The 21,514-nt window shown below is 42.1% G+C and overlaps 1 protein-coding gene across 6 annotated transcripts in view; it reads right to left on the bottom strand.

Annotated features, from left to right (window-relative positions):
* The window catches only part of GLDN (gliomedin), a 67,462-nt gene extending 46,188 nt beyond the window's left edge, over positions 1-21,274 (bottom strand). For 3 of the 6 annotated variants that reach the window (XR_012330106.1, XM_073800999.1, XM_073801000.1), the window contains exon 1: positions 20,636-21,262. Coding sequence is in view for 5 of the 6 variants with exons in the window: in XM_073800999.1 (XP_073657100.1) it covers positions 20,636-21,037 (402 nt within the window). In the remaining variant the exon portion in view is untranslated. Of the gene's footprint in view, positions 1-20,635 lie in introns of all 6 variants that reach the window. The other 3 variants (XM_073801001.1, XM_033851673.2, XM_019931669.3) reach the window with 3 other exon arrangements.
* Positions 21,275-21,514: the final 240 nt, after the last annotated feature.

Genomic DNA, 21,514 nt, shown 5'->3' with positions numbered 1-21,514 from the left:
CATGCAAATGTAATGGAACAGCTTTCAAGTGAAATTATATGTAACTATGAGAAAATATTGGTAACTATTTGATCTTGAGACTTGAGGTAGGAAAGAACATTTTAAGCATAAAAGCAAAAGAAGAACCCATAAATGAAGGACTTTATAGATTTGACTACATGAAAATGGAAAATTTTAAATACTCCCCACCAAAAAAACCCCCAGCAAACAAAATTAAAAAATGACACCCAGGGCTGAACGGTGTGGTGTAAAGAACATGAGTTTTGGGAGTCAGATACAGCTAAGTCTGATCTGAGTGCCAATTCCTTCACTCACTGGCTCTGTGTCCTTGAGCAGGATGCTCTCTAAGCCTCAGCGACCTGTCTGTAAAATGGGAATAATCATAATAATGATAATAATAGCAACTACCTCATAAGGTTGTTACTAGGATAAGGACTTTTTTGACACACATATGTAAAGCTCTTAGCATAGTGCCTGGCAAGTTTTAGGTTCTCAATAAATGTTATAATCATTACTAAGGGAAAAATATTGCAACATGTGTAATACACTAAAAGCAAATAGCTTTTCTATATAAAAGGTATTTGTTAGTAAGAAAAAATTTTTAAAAACAAATTAAAAAATGAGTTAAAACATGAAAAATCTCCCACAATGATTTCAAATCACCAATAAACATATGAAAAAAAAATTCATCCTCGCTGTAATCAAACACCTGCAGCCCCCTCCCTGATGTTAGGGATGCAACCTGTCCCAGGGTTGGGTCCCGCTTATTTATTTATTTATTTACTTAGTGTCCTACAATTCAACTAATTCTTCCTTTCAAAAACTTGTGTTTCAGGTGTACAGTATTATAGTTCAACATCTGTATACAGTAGAGTAGACTACCATAAGTCTAGTTACCATCCATCAACACACAGTTGACTACTTTCACCCAACCCTCCAACCTCCTTTGCCTCTGGTAATCACTAATCTCTTCTCTGTATCTATGAGTTTGTTTTATTTTGTTTCTTGGGTTTTTTGTTTAAGATTTCACACTTGAGTGAAATCATATGGTATCTGTCTTTCTCCATCTAATTTCACTTAGTATAATACTCTCAAGGTCCATCTATGTTATCACAAATGGCATGACTACATTATGTTTTATGGCTGAATAGTATTCCATTCCATCTTCTTTATCCATTCATTCATCGATGGGCACTTAGGTTGTTTCCATATCTTGGCTATTGTAAATAATGCTGCAATGAACAAAAGGGTGCATATATCTTTTCAAATTAGTGCTTTTGTGTTCTTCGGGTAAATACCCAGAAGCGGAATAGCTGGGTCATATGGTAGTTATATTTTTAATTTTTTGATGAATCTCCATACTAATTTCCATAGTGGCTGCACCAATTTACAGTCCCACCAATAGTGCATAAGGGTTCCCTTTTCTCCACATCCTCCCCAATATTTATTATTACCTGTATTTTCAATAATAGCCATTCTAACAGGTGTGAGGTGATATCTCATTGTGGTTTTGATTTGTATTTCCCTGATAACTAGTGATGTTGAACATTTTTTTCATGTGCCTGTTGGCTTTCTCTATATCTTCTTTGGAAAAATGTCTATTCAGATCCTCTGTCCATTTCTTGAATCAGGTTTTTGTTGTTGTTGATGTAGGAGTTTTTAAATATATTTTGGAAAATAACCCCTTATCGGATATATGATTTGCAAATAACTTCTACCATTCAGTAGATTGTTCTTCGTTTTGTTGATGGTTCCCTTTGCTGTGCAGAAGCTTTTTAGTTTGATTTGGTCCCATTTGTTTATTTTTGCTTTTGTTGCCCTTGCCTTTGGAGTAAGATCCACAAAAACATAGCTAAGACTGACGTCAATCAGGTTACTGCCTATGTTTTCTTCTAGTAATGGTTATGGTTTCAGGTCTTTCTTTCAAGTCTTTAATCTATTTTGAGTTAATTTTTGTGTATGGTGTAAGATAGTGGTCTAATTTCTTTCTTCCTTTTTTTTTTTTGGCATATGGCTGTCCAGTTTTCACAACAATATTTACTGAAGAGACTGTCTTTCTCCATTGTATGTTCTCTACTGCTCCTTTGTCATATATTAATTGTCCATATATGTGTAGGTTAATTTCTTAGTTCTTAATTCTGTTCCACTGATCTATGTGTCAGTTTTTGTGCCAGTATCAGTATAGTATAGTATAGTATAGTATAGTATAGTATAGTATAGTATAGTTTGAAATCAGGGAATGTGATACTTCCCCAGCTTTGTTCTTCTTTATCAAGATTATTTTGGCTATTCAGGGTCTTTTGTAGTTCTGTACAAATTTTAGAATTATTTGTTTAAGTTCTGTGAAATTTGCCATTGACATTTTGATAGTGATTGCGTTGAATCTGTAGATTGCTTTGGGTAGTTTGGACACTTTAACAATATTAATTATTGCAATCCATGAGCACAGAATATCTTTCCACTTATTTATGACTCCTTCAATTTCTTTCATTAATGTCTTGTAGTTTTCAACATATAGGTCTTTTACCTCCTTGGTTAATTTTTTAATATAAATTTATTTATTTTATTTATATTTATTTTTGGTTGTGTTGGGTCTTTGTTGCTGCACCCAGGCTTTCTCTAGTTGTGGCAAGTGGGGGCTACTCTTCGTTGTGGTGCACAGGCTTCTTATTGTGGTGGCTTCTCTTGCAGAGGAGCACGGGCTCTAAGTGCACGGACTTCAGTAGTTGTGGCTCATGGGCTCTAGAGTGCAGGCTCAGTAGTTGTGGTACATGGGCTTAGTTGCTCCATGGCATGTGGGATCTTCCTGGACCAGGGCTCCAACCCGTGTCCCCTGCATTGGCAGGCAGATTCTAAACCACTGCACCACCAGGGAAGCCCCTCCTTGGTTAATTTTATTCCTAGGTATTTTATTCTTTTTGATTTGGGTTTGCATTGCTAATGGGTTTGTTTTCTTAATTTCTCTTTCGGATAGTTTGTTCTTAGTGTATAGATATGTCACAGATTTTTTTTTTTTTTTTTTTGCCCACACCAAGCAGCTCTGAGGGATCTTAGTTTCCTGACCAGGGATCGAACCTGGGCCTCCTGCAGTGGAAGTGCAGAATCCTAACCACTGGACTGCCAGGGAATTCCCACTACAGATTTTTATATATTGATTTTGTATCCCTACTATTATTATATTGCTTTTAATTTCTCCCTTTAAGTCCATTACTATTTGCTTTATATATCTTGGCGCTCCTCTGTTGGGTGCATATACATTTATAAATGTTACATCTTCTTACTGGATTGACCCCTTTATCATTATCTAATGCCCTTCTTTGTCTTTTATTACAGTCTTTGTTTAATGCCTATTTTGTCTGATATATCTACTCCAGCTTTCTTTTCTTTTCCATTTACATAGAATATTTTTTCCATCCTTCAACTTTGGTCTGTGTGCATACTTACTTCTTCTTCTGTTTTTTTTTTTTTTTCAAAAATCTTACCTCTTCTTCTTATTTTTTTGTTGCACTTTTTTTTAACTTTTTATTTTATGCTGGAGTGTAGCCAATTAATAATGTTGTGATAGTTTCAGATGCACAGCAAAGCAACTCAGACATACACATACACATATCCATTCTCCCCCAGACTCCCCTCCCATCCAGGCTGCCACATAACATTAAGCAGAGTTCCCTGTGCTATACAGTAGGTCCCTGTTGATTATCCTTTTTAAATATAGTAGTGTGTGTGTGTACTTGCTTCTGAAGTGAGTCTCTTGTAGGCAGTTTATAGATGAGTCTTGTTTGTTTGTTTTTTTCAATCCATTCAGCTACTTTGTCTTTTGATTGGAAAATTTATTCCATCTACATTTAAAGTAATTATTGATAGGTATTTACTTATTGCCATTTTGTTAATTGTTTTCTGGCTGTTTTTGTGGTTCCTATTTGTTCCTTTCTTCTTCTCTTTCTATCCTTGTGTTTTGGTGGTTTTCTTTAGCGGTATATTTCAATTCATTTCTCATTTTCTTTTGGGTATTTACTATAAGTTTTTCCCCTGTGGTTACCATGAGGTTCACATACAACATCCTATGTAAGTTAGCAGTCTGTTCCAAGTTGGTAGCAACTTAAATGTGAACACATTCCAAAACTTTATATTTTTACACCCCTCCACATTTATACTTGTGATGAGACATTTTAAATCTTTTAATTTTATGTATCCCTTAACTAATTATTTTAATTGTAGTTAATTTTACTACTTTTGTATTTTTAACATTCCTGGTTGCTTTATAGGTGATTATCCACCAGCTTCATATAATATTTACTTTTTCCAGTGAAATCTTTTACTTTCATACGTTTTCATATAATTAATTAGTGCCATTTTTTCAGCTTAAAGAAGTCCCTTTAATATTTCTTATAGAGCCAGTTTAGTGGTGGTGAATGTCTTTAGCTTTTGCTTAACTGGAAAACTCAATTTTTCCTTCAATTCTGAATGATTGCCTTGCTTGGTAGAGAATTCTTGATTGGAAGCTTTTTCCTTTCAACACTCTGAATATGTTATGCCACTCCCTTCTGGCCCATAAGGTTTCTGCTGAAAAATCTGCTGATAGTCATATGGGGTTCTTCTTGTATTTAACAAGTTGTTTTTCCCTTGCTGATTTTAAGATTCTCTCTTTATCCTTAACTTTTACCATTTTAATCATAATGTATCTTAGTGTGTGTCTGTTTGGGTTCATCTTATTTGGAACTCTCTAGGCTCCCTGGTCTTGAATGTCTGTTTCCTTCTGCAGATTAGGAAAGTTTTCAGCCACAATTTCTTCAAATAATTATTCTGGCCTTTTCTCTCTCTCTTCTCCTTTTGGAACCCCTATAATGCAAATGTTATTCCACTTGATGTTGTCCCAAAGTTCTCTTAGGGTATTCTTCATTTTTTTAAATTATTTTTTTCATTTTGCTGCTCTGTTTGGGTGAGTTCCATTGCTTTGTCTTCCAGTTCACTGATTTCTTCTTCTACCTCATCCAATCTGCTGTTGAACCCCTCTAGTGGATTTTTTTCAATTCATTTACAACTTCTGTTTGGTATTTTCTTATATATTCTATCTTTTTGTGAAATTCTCACTGCATTTGTCCATTCTTCTCCTGAGTTCAGTGAGCATCTTTATGATCATTATTATGAACACTTAATCAGGTATATTGCTTATCTCCATTTCACTTAGTTCCTATTTTGAGGTTTTGCCTTGTTCTTTTAATTGGAACATATTCTTCTGTCTCCTCATTTTGCCTAATTTTCTGTGTTTGTTTCTATGTATCAGCTACCTTTCCCAGTCTTGAAGAAGTGGCCTTATGTGGGAGATGTCCTGTGAGGCTCAGAAGTGCAATCCCACCTGGCCACCAGTGCCAGTAATCAGGGGTGTCCCCTATGTGGGCTGCATGTGCCCTCCTGTTGTGTCCAGGTTGTAGCTACTCCTGCGGTACATTGGTGGGTGGAGCTGGCCCCATGAATGGTTGTGCAGCCTGGTTGTGGTGGCTGTTGTATGCTCGTGGGTGGGGCTAGTCCTTGAAATGGCTGTGTGGCTGCCACGGTGGCTTCCATGCACTGGTGGATGAGTTATTGCACAGCTGGCTGTAAGGCCTGGCCAAGGCACAGGGGTAGGCAGGGCTCTTGGTGGGGCATGCCCATTGATGCTAACAGGTTATATAGAGATTTCCAAAATGGTGCCCTCCAGTGCCAGTATTAGCAAGGCAGCCTGAGATCACAAAAATGGCTCTCGTCAGTGTCTCAGTCCCAGGGTAGTGTCCCAACTGGTTCCTGCCTCTTTGGCAGATACTTCAAGATTAGTAAGTGGGTCCCCCTCACCTATGGTCCAGGCACTTTCAATCTGGTGTTTTTGCACTGATTTTCAGGTTGAGTGAGTCTGTGCATGAGCTCTTTAAGCTGTGGTTTTCTGTTCTCTGGAGTTCCATAATTTTCCTGGACATATTTCCTGTTGGTTTTCAAAGCCAGGTGTTTTGGGTGCTCATCTCTCCTGTGCATGATCTAAGGGCTGGGGTGCCTCATGTGGAGCTCAAATCCCTTGCTCCTCAGAAAAAACTCTGCCTTTGTGATCCTTCCCGATTGTGGATTTCCATGGCTAGGGTGTGGTTTTTTTCCTTGGCATGACCATATTTCTGTTTCTCTTGTTCGCCTTGATGTTGTCCTTTTACCTTTTGTTCTGGAGACTCTGTTCATCCAGTTTTCATGTCCTTTTTAGAGCGAATTATTCCATATGTAGTTGTAGATTTATTGTGTCTGTGGGTGGAGGTGAGTTCAGGATCTTCCTATGCTGCCACCTTGAACCCTCTCCTGGGCCCTCCTCTTTTAAACATCAAACTACCAAGCCTCTAATATCTTCTCCCACCTGATCTGGCCAATGATTCTCCAATTTAGGATGTATTAGAATCACCTAGAGTGTAATCTACATACAGATTTCCAGACTCAACCTCCACTGATTCTGACTCAGCAGATCCAGAATGTAGCCCAGACATCAGCATTTTTACACAGATGCTCCCAGGTCTCTTTGATGAAGATGACCCCCACCCACACTTTGAGAAGTTCTACCCTGTACCATCAAAAACAAGGGCTTGTTCCAGCGTCTTTCAGTTCCTGCAGTCTCTCTCTCTCTCTCTGTTTTCCTCTCCCAGAAAACTCCCTAAGAACTCAGACCTTGAGAACAGAGTCCTGACTAACGAGGTGGGGCTCTTTTTGTTCTTCTCCTGATGATTCTTCAGCAATTAAAAAAAAAAAAACCAGAAAGGATCACAGGGTAATTTCTCCATAAGTCACCATGCTTTGTTAACTTATTGATGTGCAAACCACTTTTAAAATTAGAGTTTTTATATCTTTCTGTATTTTCCAAGTTACTATAATATGGAAACATTAACAATCAGAAAAAAGTTGCAAAACTCCTAGTCATTCTCACACTTCGTGTATCATTCTAGCGGTAGCTCTGATGTCGCTTTCCCAAAAGTCTTTCTTCCCCATCTCAGGTTGGAGATGTTCTTATCTCCCCCACAGCATCCCTCACTTCTCCCATCAGGGCACTCTTGTCATCGCCTGGTTACTTGTTTGTTCCCCACTAACTGTAAGCACTTCGGGGAGGGGAAGTATATATCTTGTTTATTTTTATAACCTCAACACATAGCCAATAGCTTTCCACACAGTAAGCTGTGAATGAATGAATTCTTCATTCCTCAGCAGGAAAGAGAACATTCAAGAAGCTAGAGGCGGGCTTCCCTGGTGGCGCAGTGGTTGAGAGTCCGCCTGCCAGTGCAGGGGACATGGGTTCGTGCCCCGGTCCGGGAAGATCCCACATGCCGCGGAGCGGCTGGGCCCGTGAGCCATGGCCACTGAGCCTGCGCATCCGGAGCCTGTGCTCTGCAACTGGAGAGGCCACAACAGTGAGAGGACTGCGTACCACACACACAAAAAAAGAAGCTAGAGGGAAGACTGAACATGTTAAATAGCAAATTAAAAAATATTTAAAAACACCCAATTCCAATTTATAGAAATGAAAGTTAGAATGTCTGAAGTGAAAAGTACACTGAGTGGGACTAAGAGCAGAAGAAAGATTAATGAATTTGAAGACATAACAATAGAAACTAGACAAAATGGAACACATGGAGAAAAAAGACTTAAAAAGCAAACAGGTCATCAGTGAGCTGTGGAAAAACTTAAAGTAGCCCAATACATGTGTAATTAGAGTCCCTGGCTGGCAGGGTGGGCAGAAAAATATCTGAAGAAATAATGGCAGAAAATTTCCCAATTTTAATGAGAACTATAAACCTACATTTCCAATAAGCTCAGCAAAACACAAGCAAAAGAAACATGAAGAAAATGACACTAAGGCATATAATAATAAAACTGCTTAAAACATTCAGTAAAAGGTAAATCTTAGGAGCAGCCAGAGGAAGAAAAGACACAACCCACAGAGAGGAACAAAGACAAGAACAGCAGGCTTCTCATTGCAAACAGGCAAGTGAGAAGATAGTGGGGTGATGTCTTTCAAGTACTAAAAGGGAAACATTCTCAATTCTATACTCAAAATAATTTTCAAGAATGAAGGCCAGGACTTCAGACATTTCTTACATCTCCCTCTATCATGCTCCACCTAAAACGAACCACCTGCCGTTCAAGGGCCTTTTTCCCTTTCTGAAGCCATGCCCATCTCCCAAGTTTCAGCTCAAATGCCACCTTCTTCTTGAAACCTTTTTTGATTGCCCACTGGATTTTATTCTTACTTCTCTTCGGGTCTTACTATCCTTTGTTCTGTCATATGTGCTTGAGGATTTTCCCCTCCCACTAGCTGATGAGTTCCCTGAGGGCTCCTTTCTTGTTTTTCCTATCACCACAGTGTGCACCCACACTGCCTGGAACAGGCACTTAGCATCTGTTATACTGACTTACATATTACCTAATCCCTGAAAGATTTCTTTTAAACTTCTTTCCAAGGTATTTCTGACGACTTAGAAGTACCTATTTATTCATTAACAAATACTTGATAAGTTGGGCCCTATGTTTATAAAGGTAAGACAATCTCTGGGTACAAAAAGCTTGCAATATAGTTAATTAATATAATTTGTTGTTTATACAAGAGTTTTAAGTAAAATAATCTGGGTTTAATAAGAAGTAGATAGACTCTTGGTTAGAAACTCCCTGTGTCCAGGTCATGAGTATTATCATGCTCAGCATCTCCACTATTTCCTGGGTATACCTCCAACTGGAATTCCTTCCCTCCCAGACTCTGGTATTCAGCTGCCTCTTCAATATCTTCACTTGAACATCTAACAGAAATCTCAATGTCAACATACCCCAAACTGAACTCCTGATATTCCCCTCAAAATTATTCCATCTGCAATTCTTCTATCTCATTAATGGCAATTCTATCTTTCCACTGCTTGGCCACTAACCCTGAAGTCACTGAACTCCTTTTTTCCCCCCCTCATATTCAAGCTGTCAGCAAATTCCATCAGCTGGACATCAGACATATCTAGACACTGTCCATTTATCATTCTACTGCTACCACCCTGGCCTCAGCCACTGTCTTTTTTTACTACAGTAGCTAAATAAATGGCCTCCCTGCTACCACTGCCCACCCTCCCCACACAGAGAGTCTAGTCCCATCATAGTGATCCTTTGAAAAGGCAGGTCAGATCATATCACTCCTCTGCCTAAAATCCTCCAAAGACTCCCCATAAAGGCTTTACAACAGCCTGCAAGGCCCTACTTGAACTGGTCCTCTTGTCTTTCCTTCCCCCAGTTATCCGCTCCCAGTCTTCTTGCTGTTCCTTGTGCTCTGGGGACACTCTCCTATCTCAGGGTCTTTGCACTTGCTGTTCCCTCTGCCTAAACAGCCCGCCCCTAGATTTCCACATGGCCCACTCCCTCACCTCCTTCAAGTTTTTGCTCAAATGTCACCTTCTTAGTGAGGCCTTCCCCACCCAGAAGACTTCCAGTTGCATCTTCCCCTTCCTGCTCCCTAGTCCTCAACGCTGCTTTATTGCTCTTCACAGCACTCATCACTTTCTAATATTGTAGATAATTTACTTACTTTGGTTCTTGTCGGCTCCTCCCCCCTTCCCCCACTGAACATAAGCCCCAACAGGACAGGGATTTGCATGGTTTGTTCATACTGTTTCTTGTGCACCCACAGTTGTGCCTGTGATATAGTAGGTGCTCAGTAACTACATGCCGAAACTAACACACACCTCCAAAACTCTTAGTATGAAAAGGAACTAGGTTCAGAGACTGTCAGATACCTTAGTCTATATTTGCCCTTGCTGAGTTGTGGATGCATTTTATGAGTGAAGAGGTATTCATCAAATACCTCACTAGAGGTCTAGCGAAGAGTGGAGATATATTTAAAGAGACAAGGTGACCAAAGATGACAAATTAGAGACCAAAACTGTACACAAACAAAGTTTTAGTTGTGTGATACAGACAATAAGTGCAGAAGAGGTTAGGGGTGGAAGAGATGAGTGTTTTGAAGTGAGCTAAGAATCACTTGTCTCCCCCAGGTCTCTAATGGAGTTTTCTGAAGCAGGAGTACTGCTGGAATAATCTCTCACTAACTGTTAATAACAATATTTTGTGCTCACATTGTTTCCTTCAACAAGCATCTTCAGTTAATTTTTGATTTTTATCTAAGCATTCTTATCTTCACCTTATAGTCAGAAAAGTATACATAAACCATAGTTAAGTAACTTGTCCAATGTTGGGGGAATGGACAAAGAATTAATCCATTATCCCAAACTCTGCCCTTTGGCATTCTTTGTACATAGCAAAAACATTTGTGAAGATGTTTTGTCAACCTACTCCCTGCTCAGTCTCCTCCTCCCTCCGCTCAGAGAATAGCTACAAGTGGTTAGCCCAGAAAATATTTAGAGGAGGTCCTTGGGTTGAGATGCTCACCCACAAAATAATTGTTGATGATGTTAGCATCAGAACACTGGCTGGATGGAACTGTCGGTTTGACAAACATGCTGTTCCTATGGGGTTCAAAAAGATTTGGTCTATGAAAGGATAAATGCATGAGTTCACCTTGAACATGAATAAAATATTTGCAAATTATCCTTAGTATAATTAACGTCCCTAAATTCAATACCAAGCATATATATTGAACCCATGAACCATAAAAATGACTATCTGGGAAATAACATTCTTTCTAGAAGTCTGTGTGTTTCCCTTATGGCACCCGAGATGCCAGACCTTGGAGTTATTCTAGAACCTGCCCTTTCTCTGGCAAGTTCTATTGATTCAATCTCCATTGTTTTAATTACAAGGCTTCAAAAGTCCCTGAAGCACAAAAAGGAAGGATTTGAGAAATACTAAATATCAGTAACAACAAGCTAACATATATTGAGTTCTAGGCACCATGCTAAGGACTTCACATAGATTATTGAATTGAATCCTTATGATAACATCTAAGGTAGATACTACTGTCATTGCCTTCTTAAGAATGAGGAAACTGAGATTCAGAGAGGTTGAGTGATCTGTTAAAGGTCACATAGCTAAGAGGGGAGCTAGGAGTAAACACACATAAAGGCTTTCGGGTCTGTCTTTTAATTTTTAGACTTGTAAAGACCTCTCTCATAGAGAAGACAGAATTCTTCTTGGAAGAAATGGGTTCTCCTTTCCTTGAATATTCTTTTACCCTTCAGTTTTCCTTCCCTCTTTTTCCTCTCATATTCAGTCTCAAAACAAATTTAGCATCCTCACTTCTAAACTAACCCACTTTAGGTTCCTCAATTCTGTCCATGATGCTACCATCTTTGGATGGATCTGGACCAGGTGGCTCCTTTCTCTTTCTTATATCCAATTAGTTCCCAACTTCAATGCATCCTTATTTCTTGGTATTTCTAGGATCTATATCTTCTCCATTTCTGATGCCATCACCTTAGCCAGACAGAACCATTTCCTGCCTGGACTAATACAATAATTTCCTAACTTTCTTCCTGTCTCTTGTCTCCCCTGTGCAGTCCTTCCTGCATTGTACAGCCAGACCTGTCCTATAAAACCACATTCTTCATGATTGCCCCTTGAAAAATGCTCCCAATTGCCCATCAGATTCATTCTCAACTTTTCAAATGTAGAAATTCAAGGCTCTCTCTCATGTAGCCATCTTAATTCCTCTCCCACAGCCCAAACTCCCCAGTGCAGGAAAGCTTCTTGCTCTTCCAAGCCTTGTACTACATTCATTCCTGTCCCTAGACCTTGGCTCAAGTTATTACCTGAACTTGGAATGATTTTCCCTCCTTGCCTGCTCAAATCTCACCAACGCTTCATTGCCCATTACAAGTTCTGTCTCCTCCATGAAACCTGCCTTCATCACTTTAGTGAGGATTGATTTTCTCTCTTTGTCACTGCCCTGATGCTTACTGTAAAGGATTTTTCTCTAAAGGTCTTCCTGTTCACAGGGATTGATTCCAAGGTCCTCAAATGCTGCCTAAAGGGAGAAGGCCTTTTCTACCTTTGAGAGAAAGGATTCCAGACCCCAATCACACTAAGTTACTGAAAAACTGGGGAATTATTTTGCAGCTGCCAGCCCATCATTTTAGCTTGGGTACAGTTATCCAAAATGCATTTCCAAGTCCTTCTCAGTTTTTACATACAGCCAATGCAGGATCTCCAAAGTTCCCAGCACTTTGATAAGCACAAGAAACTTTCTGAGTGGCAAGATGAAGGGGTTTTTCTACCTATTGTGTTCAGAACAAATTGCATTTTAAGTGATCTTTAGTTGGCCTTGTTGTTTTAACTCTACCTTTCAGTAAAGAAAATTGTGTCTCAACTTTAGTCAGACTAGAAGTAAATTATATCTACTTAAAATATAGAGCTATTAAAACCCAAAGAGCTACATAAAAAAAAAAGCAACTGATGGGCTGAAAAATGCTCCCTTTGTAGAAGAATTACAACCTAAAATCATCTTCTTGTTTTACACAACATGACCTTTAGTCTGTAGATAAAATGCATGTAAATGAAGCTTGAATGTCAACTAGATTTGGCGAAGGATTTTTTCTGGTGCGGGGGGAGGGAGGGAAGGAGAGTTTGAATAATGTAGATTTTTTTTTAAATGTCTTTTTTTCCAGATAAGTATGTTTTATCAGATATAAAGACTATTTTGATAGTTCTCACATAGGTACCTATATCCTAGAGAACATGAGACCCCTAAGAAGTAAATTGTTCTCCTTTCTTAGAAGTTTTTTGCTCTACCTTCCACTCACATTTTGTCAATTTTCCAAATGAAAGCACCCAAAACTTTTTTCAGGACTGCCACCAACAGGAATCAGCAGGAGTTAACAACAGCTACGCCAGTCAGAAATGGGGTGAATGTGACTCTCTTCTAGTGGGTGTCAAACCTCGTCATCAGTGGCCATGAAGAAGGGGTGAGGCCCCAGGAAAGCCTGAACTGTTGAAGAAGGCTTGTTCCCATATCAAGGCTAATTCTGTTTTGTTTTCAATGACAAGATGATTTAGGTTGGTGTGATGCCACCCTAGGCTTCAAAAGGCCAAATATGATCCCGAAACAGCAGCTGATAAAAGCACATATGATCAGACAACTTGGCATTCTGAAGAAAGTGGAGATGAAGAGTAAACCCAGAAACAAGATACTGAGGGCTTTGGACAAGGAGGGCTGCATGATAAAGTCATAGTGGTTAATCTCAGTAACAGCAACAATGAACACTTACTGGAAATCTGACTATACCAGGCACTGTCCTTTACCTACATTATTTCCCTTAAACCTCCTAACAGCCCTATGAGGTGCATACTATTATCTTAATCTTACAGAGGAGGAAACTGAGGGTTGGGGAAATTAAAAGACTTGCCCAAGGTCACACAGCTACCAAGCTGTGGGCCCGGGATGAGAATCCGTCTGACTCGTGCGTCAGACGACTGCCACAACATACCTCAGGGAAGCATCAGGGAGAGAGAATTGGGCTGCAAACCTGACTGTGAAGAAGGAATCCCAGGCCTCTCAAGTTAAGGGCAGGAACACAATGGCTGAAGGTGGCAGTAGCACCATGTGGAGGTGAGCTTGGAACAGCCAAAGATGGATCCTGAGACATGGGCTTTACAGAGGATGAACAGCCCCTTGGCATTGGAAGACCCGTGATCTGAGCAGTTGTTTTGCAACTCACCCAGACAGGGCTCTCCGCCCAAGGATCTCGCCTGTCATCTAGTGGGCAGTGGTACAAAATGACAGGCAGGTCTGAGGGATTCTGCTGTCTCCCCAGAGTGGAGTGGCACTTTTCCAGGGGGGGACCATGACTTTGAGTTCATTTTATCCTTGGCACAGTGGCAGTGAAGGTTGAAGGAAAGGCAGGGAAACAGCAGAAAAAGATGAGAGTGGACAATTCACCAGGCCCAAGCAGGTCCATCCTGCTCAGGCTGTAAAGGCTCAGCAGGCTTGTTCCTGTTGCCCTCACCTCTGCTGCTTTGGCTAGAAAGAAGCTAAGAACTTTTGAATAGCCACAGGACCTGAGAGCAGGTCCAAATGGTTTAATGCCTTACATGTGGTCAACACAACTTCCCTGTCCCTACGGGTCCAGATGCTCAGTCTTGACCCATTTGTTTCTCACATAAATCCTTAGAGAATCATGACAACTGTACATCTACACTGAATGCTTTATTTTCATGTGTGCAAAATATGTGTCAATGAAGAAAGTGTCTGAAGGATGTAGCTAAGGGGCCAACTCTCTCCTGTCTTCCTCACATACCATCATGACCTGATACGTGAGTGAAGTTTATGGGTGTGTTCACAGTACCAATACCAGACACAGTCTTAGCAGAGATGTAGCTTCAAATTCTCTCTTACCCTTGATACCTGGAAATGGCTTCTAACATGCAAATTAACCCCACAGTGTCAGGTGTGACATCCCAAGTGCCCACGTGCACATGTTGCTATGAGGAAGGCCACAGAAACCCACCTCCCAGTCTCTCCGTGTGGGTTATTACTTTGGCTGCCCAGTCTTTTTTTGTTCTGCTCTATCAGGCCTCTGAGCTCTCATTAGGGTCCACTTCATGTGACTGGACCTAATGGGGTATATGTTTCTCCCCTTCAACTGAAGAGAATAGATGGGGTGTGAAACAAGGCCTAGATATGGGGTTAAATGGGTGGCTAAAAGCTGTCCTAACACTGACTGCTCTTGACTTGGGAAGTCAGCTTATGGGGAGCAAAGGCTTAAGGGCTGGTTCAGCCCCACAGCATCCCTCTAGAGTGAAACCACAGTCTCAGGGCAGCTCTGTCCTGGGCTCTGTTTCCTTGTGGGAGGTCTTAAACTCCAGGGTTAACCCTATGCTGGAAGAACCCTGATTTTACTAAATTAGCTCTCCAAAGGAACCATCCCTAGCACCCCTCCGTTCCCATGGACCACTGTCTAAATGAGAGGTTGGCAAAGTTTTCTGCAAAGGACAAGACAGAAAATATATTAGGCTTCGTGGGCCGTATGGTCTCTGGCACAACTACTCAGTTCTCCGGTTGTCATGTGTCAAGCAGCCAGACAGTACATAAACAAGTGGGCATGGATGTATTCCAGTAAAACTGTATTTATGGTTACTGAAACCTGAATTTCATATAATGTTCAGGTGTCGTGAAATATTATTCCTCTTTTTATTTTTTTTTCCTATCCATTTATAAATTTAAAAATCATTCTTAAGTCATGGGCTGCACAAAAACAAGTAGCAGCCTTGATTTGACCTTAGGCCATAGTTTGTTAACCCCTGGTCTAAATCCTCAGCTTTTACACCCTGGAAGTGACCCAGTTCGAGTGGGAAAGGCAGGGGTTACCTTCCTTTCCTTCAAGGAAATATAGCATCCATACAAGCAGAAGTTGTAACTACAGGTAATGTAATTTTTGTCCCCTGTAAACAAGATAATGCATAGATCCATATAAGTGTACCTCATAGCAATCATCATGAAAAGTTCTGTTTGCTATAATGCATTACTGCTTAACATAGCTGGAATCTCCTCCTTGAGAATGACCTTCAGAACACATGTTTGTGAAAAGCCATAGTGACAGGAAATCTCCATCCTCTGAAGGTGGAGTTAATGTTTAGAGACAGCCAGAAACAAAACAAAATGAAACAAACCAAACCAAACTGAATGCAAAAAACCATCTCCATTTAACCACCAATAATGATAACAATGGTCTAGATACCACTATCCTTTCAGAACCAGGCTGGGAAATCAGTGGTGGGGGTGGAGGTTGTGCTGGAACTAAATAAAGCCATTTTTGTTCAAAACTACTCATTATTATGAGGTGAGCCTGCTGCAAACTAAGCTTGGAAGTCCTAACATGGCCCCTAACAATGTGAGTGTTGTTTGCCCAACACACTGCCAGTCAATTCAAAAACATTTTGAGGGAATTTTTGTCAATACTTCAAAGCCAAGAGATTTCACATAAAATGTCAGATTTTTTACTTTTCTTGACAAAATTAAAAGATCAGGCACACTGGGCTCTCGTTCTCATACAGCAGCCACAGCAAAAGCCTCCGCTATAGACACAGCACATGAACCGTGGGCTGGAGCAGTCCCTACCATGCCCTATGGCCCCCAGCCCAGGGGCAGCTGCCATGCAACCTTGTGCTTATGGCCTTTTCACTCACGATAAGAGTAACACAATCACATGGTTCAAAAGTCAAAATGATGCACAAAGCTATGCAGTGAAAGGCTCATTCCCACCTCATCCCCACCCTCCCTAAGTAAATACTTTTGTTAATTTCATTTATTTTTTCCCCCTTCTTCCTTACACTTTTGTCACTTAAAATATATCCTGGGGATGGTTCCCATAGCAGAACACAGAGAATTTACTTATTCTTGTTTTACAGCTACCTCGTATCCCAGTGGATGTATAGGTCAGTTTATTTAACTAGTCCTGTAGTGGACACAGGTTAATAGTCTTCTCTTTTTACAAATATTCTGCAATGAATAACCATGTGCATACGTCATTTCAGAGGTGATAAAGTCTGTTGTGCAGGATAAATTCCCACAAGCAAGATTACTGGGTCAGAGGGTAAGTGGGTTTGTAATCCAAAGGTATTGCCAAATTGGCTTCCATATGGGTTGTAGCATTTTGCACTCCAAACAGCAATGCAAGAGCATGTCTGTTTCCCTTCAGTTTCCCCAACAGAATATGTCGACAAACCTTTGCAGTTGCCATTCTGACAGGTAAAAATTATATTTCAGAGCAGTTGTAATTTGCATTTTTGAATCAAGAGTTCTTTTCCTGTGTTTTTAAGAGAAATTTGTATTTCTTTTCCTGAGAACTATCTGTTCCATACTCCTACTGAATTCCTATTTCTGTTGCAGATTTCCCTATTAAATTCTTATCTTTTTAAATCAACTTCTAGAACTGCTATATATATTCAGAAGAGTAGCCCTGTACCTATGATATGAGCTGCAAATATTTCTTTCCAGTTTGTCATTTATCTTTTGCCTCTGTTTATGGTGTATGCATCTGTTTTTATTGTTTGTGATGCAGTTTTGTTGTTGTGTGTGCCTTTTAAATGTGGTTAAATTTACTTATTTCATTGTTTGCTTCAGGCTTTTGAGTTATAGTTTGAAAGAAAGGTATTCCCCATTCCAAAATTAAAAATGAATTTACTCATATTTTCTTCTAGCAATTTTAGAGTTTCATTTTTTAAATGTAAATCTTTGATCTATTTAAAGCTTGTTAAGGTGCACATTGTGAGAAGTGAAACTTTCTTGGGTGCTCGACCTAAGATTTCAGGGAGGATGATAAAGCTACCAGAACATCAATAAGAGTGAGATCTGAAGAATGGGTGAGAAAGAGCAACTGATGAGAGGAAGAAGGAGAAGAGGGGTGGTGAGGGAGTGGAGACTAAACAGAAGCAGCATCTCCTGCAGGAGTTCCTGGCAGATGGGTTCCATTACTCACTGGTACCCAGGGCCCCTTTTATTACTTTTCTCCAAAGTAGCCACTTACTTTTAAAGATTTAATGTGTTTGGCCGTACCAAACTAACTGTGCTTAAGTAATAATTAGTTATGTTGCCCTTTCAACAAAGTCATTTACAGCTGCCAATCAGTTTCCGGTCAGACTGTGCTAACCAGAATGACCACGCTGAGTTGATGTACTTTCAGCCAAAAGCACAGAACTTAGAAGTGTCAGTTGGCTTAAGAAGACTTTTTTGGAAGACTTTTTGAAATGCTGAAATTAGTCTGCATACAGCTTACTTCTTTGTTCCTAGATCTCTAAGGACATGGGGCTTCTGATTTCACCCTCATTCAAGACCTACTGGTGCTATATAAAAGGGCAAGGGAAAGTGTAGACTTCAACCTTCAAAAGTGAGCACATTGAACTCCATGCTGTACACTAAATAGTTCTCTTAGCAGCTTTTCTACTCAAGGTGCCCTGAGAAAGTTCTTAAAAATTGTTTCCTCATGTGAATAATGCTCTGTTCTGAGAAAAACAGAGAGTAAAAATGAAAAAAATCTGCAAAGGTGAATGGTGAGAGTGTTGCTAAAATAAAGTATGTAAAGGGCTTTTCACCAATTAAGTTGGTTCCTCTGCCCAAAGTAGAGGCCTCAAGGGAGAACTGATGAGCGTGCGATGCTTAACACAGCTGACCGTCATCAGGAAGGCATGCCAAGGTCCTTTGTGTTGGTGAGTGGGCACCACCCCTATCAATTAATTCAGAATCTCTGGGAGGTGGGGCCTAGGTATCAGTCATGTTTAAACTCCCCATATGATTTCAATGTGCAACCACTGCTCTGGAACGGTGTTATTCAAAGTGTTTTTCTTAGACCAGCAGCACTGATGTCAGCGGGAACTTGCTACAAACGCAGAAGCTCAGGCCCCAATTTAGACCTTCTGAATCAGAATCTGTATTTTAACAAGATCCCCAAAATATTCACATGCGCATTAAAGAAGCCATGGGCTAGAGGAGCTTTTCTCAAAGTGTGGCACCTAGACCACCTGTATGAAACTCATCAAGGGGTTGGGAAAGTGGGGGAAATGGGGATCAGGAAGGAAGCCAATTCTGGAGATTATAATTCTACAAATCTGAGGGTGGGGCCCTGAAATCTGCATTTTTAATATGTTCCCAAGTGATCCCTAAGCCTACTGTTTGAGAACTACTCCCAAGAGGAATATGATAGTGGCTTTCTCCTGGCCTGCATAGAAAGTCCCTCAGTGACTCCAAAAGGTCAAAGCACACCCATTGCAAGTGGAAGATGAGTTGGGGATAATCTACAAGTGCTTCTCAGCCTGACAAATGTAATGTTTCTGCTGACTTGCAACAGAGCAGGTGGTGGTAGTTAAATCAGCTTTCATACTGACACAGAAATGAGTCTCTGCGTTCTCTTGGGTTAGCGACCGAACAGGATGCAATTTGGATACATAAGCCTCTACCTTAAAAGCAGGATTAAAAATATAAAATGTTGATGTTCAGATGCATCCTTCTCAGATGATTTCAAAAACCCCTCAAAATGCGTGGTGGAGAGCCAAGAAAGAGTGAATTCTCTTAAGGAGATCTCTTTGTTTTACAGAGTTCTTTTTTTCGAAATTTTTGCTTGGGCCCAGATTTCTAAATGATAACGTGGGTAAAAACTGAATCCAGGAATGGAAAATGTGATCTTTCTCAAAAGATGTGTTTGAAGTGTGTAGTACTTCCATGTAGTTTTACTTTATCTTTTTTATATAAAATACTCCTTGATTGATTGATTGATTTTTGGGTGCGTTGGGTCCCTGCCGCTGCCCACGGGCCCTCTCCAGCCGCGGCGAGCCGGGGCCACTCTCAGCCGCGGTGCTCGGGCCCCTCATTGCAGGGTCCCCTCCTGCCTCAGAGCATGGGCTCCAGGCGCGCGGGCCTCAGCAGTTGTGGCTCCCAGGCTCACTAGTTGTGGCTTACGCAGGGGCTCCAGAGCGCAGGCTCAGCAGCCGTGGTGCAGGGGCCCAGCCGCTATGCCGCATGTGGGATCCTGCCGGATCAGGACACGAACTCTTCCCCCACCCTCCTCCTCCCCTCCCCCCCTCCCCCCTCGCATTGGCAGGCGGACTCCCAACCACTGGGCCACCAGGGAAGTCCTCCATGTAGTTTTAAAAGCACTTCAGCTCATGTAAGATATTTTTAAACTTCTATAACAGGTTTAAGTGGATTTATCTTCAAATACCTAGGATTCCAAAATATGGCTCACACTTGACTTGAGGTGACAGAACTGAAATCTTTGTAATTTTAAAGTGAAATAAGACCATAGTGGTTGTAACGGATAATGAAATGAAATGGGGAACTGCAATGTGATCTAAATGTATAATTACTGAGTTAAAATCAGCAAAAGCAAAGAAAGTTAACACTAGAAAACAGATTTCTGAGGCTTTGCTTTAAATACTTTTTTTAACAGCAGTGTTTCTTAAACCTTCTGGGGGTAGTGCAATGGAGCCCCTTTGAAAATCTAACGAAAAGCTATGGACTCTCCCTAGATGCACGCGCCTGCGAGAGCACACGCTGACATTTTCTGAAGTTCCATAGACTTTTTAGAGCCCATATGATGAACCTCAGCTTTGACATTGCGTTTTAAGAAAATTGCGCTATGTTGATTTCCACTATTTTTAAGCACTTTAGACACAAGATTAAGTTTCTCCGTAGAAAGGTCCCGGGGTTGGTAAAACTAGGGCTGATTGTTTCACTTAAACAGAGACTATTAGGTCGGCAGTCTTGTGCTGATGAGCCGAGGCCAGGTGAAACGCCAGACCACTAGATCATGCCAGGGAAAGAATCCCTTTATTGAAGAAGCCTGCGCTCTCTCAGAAATGCTACCTCCGTGCTCTCAGGGGGCCCCTACGAATTGCACAGGCACAGCCCGGGGCTGCTGTGGCTCCTGGCACACCAGAAGGTGAAAACTTATGTCCAAAGTTAGGAAGCAGGCTCTTAAAAACACTGCCTACTCCGCTCATTTATCTGCAGACTGAACGACGTCAGAGGTGGAAGACTTACCCCTTCACTCCCTCCCCCATTTAACAATGAAGAAACTGACCCCAGAGGGTTAAGGTGCTTGCCAAGGTGACTTCCCCAGAGGGCTCACACCCAGGACCTCTCCCCACGGCACCTTGCCGTCTGGCCGGGGGAGGAGAGGGCGTCTAGGGCTCTCTCCCCACACTGTACGCCGTTCACCCCGGCGGGGGCGTCAAGGGGAGCTGAGACCCCGCCTACCGGCACCATGGAGTAGGTCATCATCAACAGCATGTCGTGGCTCTCGGCGCGGATGTGCTGCGCCGGCTCCCCGCCGTGGCTGCGCTTGTTGCGCGCGGCGCTCACAGGATCTGGCGGTGGCGCGGGCGCCCGGCGAGGTGCGTGACTCAGCTCCGCTAGGAAGGCGCGCAGGGCGCTGTCCTCGCGCTGCTCCCGGCCACACTGCGCCTCCAGCGCTCGCAGCGCCGCGCTCAGCCCGCGCCACTGGCACAGCGCGAACACCGTGCCCACAGCATTGAGCGCCGAGAGCAGGGCCACGGCGGCCAGGGCGCCGCGCAGCCCCCAGCCCGCGTCCCCGCGGCCTCGCTCCGCGCCTCCGGCCATACTCTGTGCGCCTCGGGCCAGGTCGGGCAAGGCTCTGCCACCTTTCAACCCCGCAGCCTTTATACGCTGTGGGCAAGCTGTGGGCTGGTGGCAGCGCCGTGAGTCACGCCGCCCTTTGGCCTGGCTGGCGGGGCGGGTTGGGGACAGTAGTGGTGGCGCCCGAGCAGCCCGGAGGGACAGGCAGGCGGAGAGGGGGAGAGGAGCGAGTGGAGACAGTCCGCGGAGGGGGGCAGGGCTCACGCTCCTGGTGCCCGGCCAAGCAAACCAGCAAACCCGTCTCTCCTTCCTTTTCCCCCGCTGCCCTGCGCGTGGGCATTGCCGTGGCCCAGACGGGCAGAACGAGGGTCAGACTGAGGGGGAGAGCAGGAATTCTTATGGCCTGAGAAGTCGCTGGATTCCACCCCCTCCTCCCCCCACACTGCCCTCTCTGGAGAAAAGGATCAGCATGCCCAGATGCCAAGGCATGTGCCCACTGTC

The sequence above is a fragment of the Tursiops truncatus genome, chromosome 2, assembly GCF_011762595.2.
Source record: "Tursiops truncatus isolate mTurTru1 chromosome 2, mTurTru1.mat.Y, whole genome shotgun sequence".
NCBI classification, from domain to species: domain Eukaryota; kingdom Metazoa; phylum Chordata; class Mammalia; order Artiodactyla; family Delphinidae; genus Tursiops; species Tursiops truncatus.
This window is presented reverse-complemented; position numbering and strand designations above follow the sequence as displayed.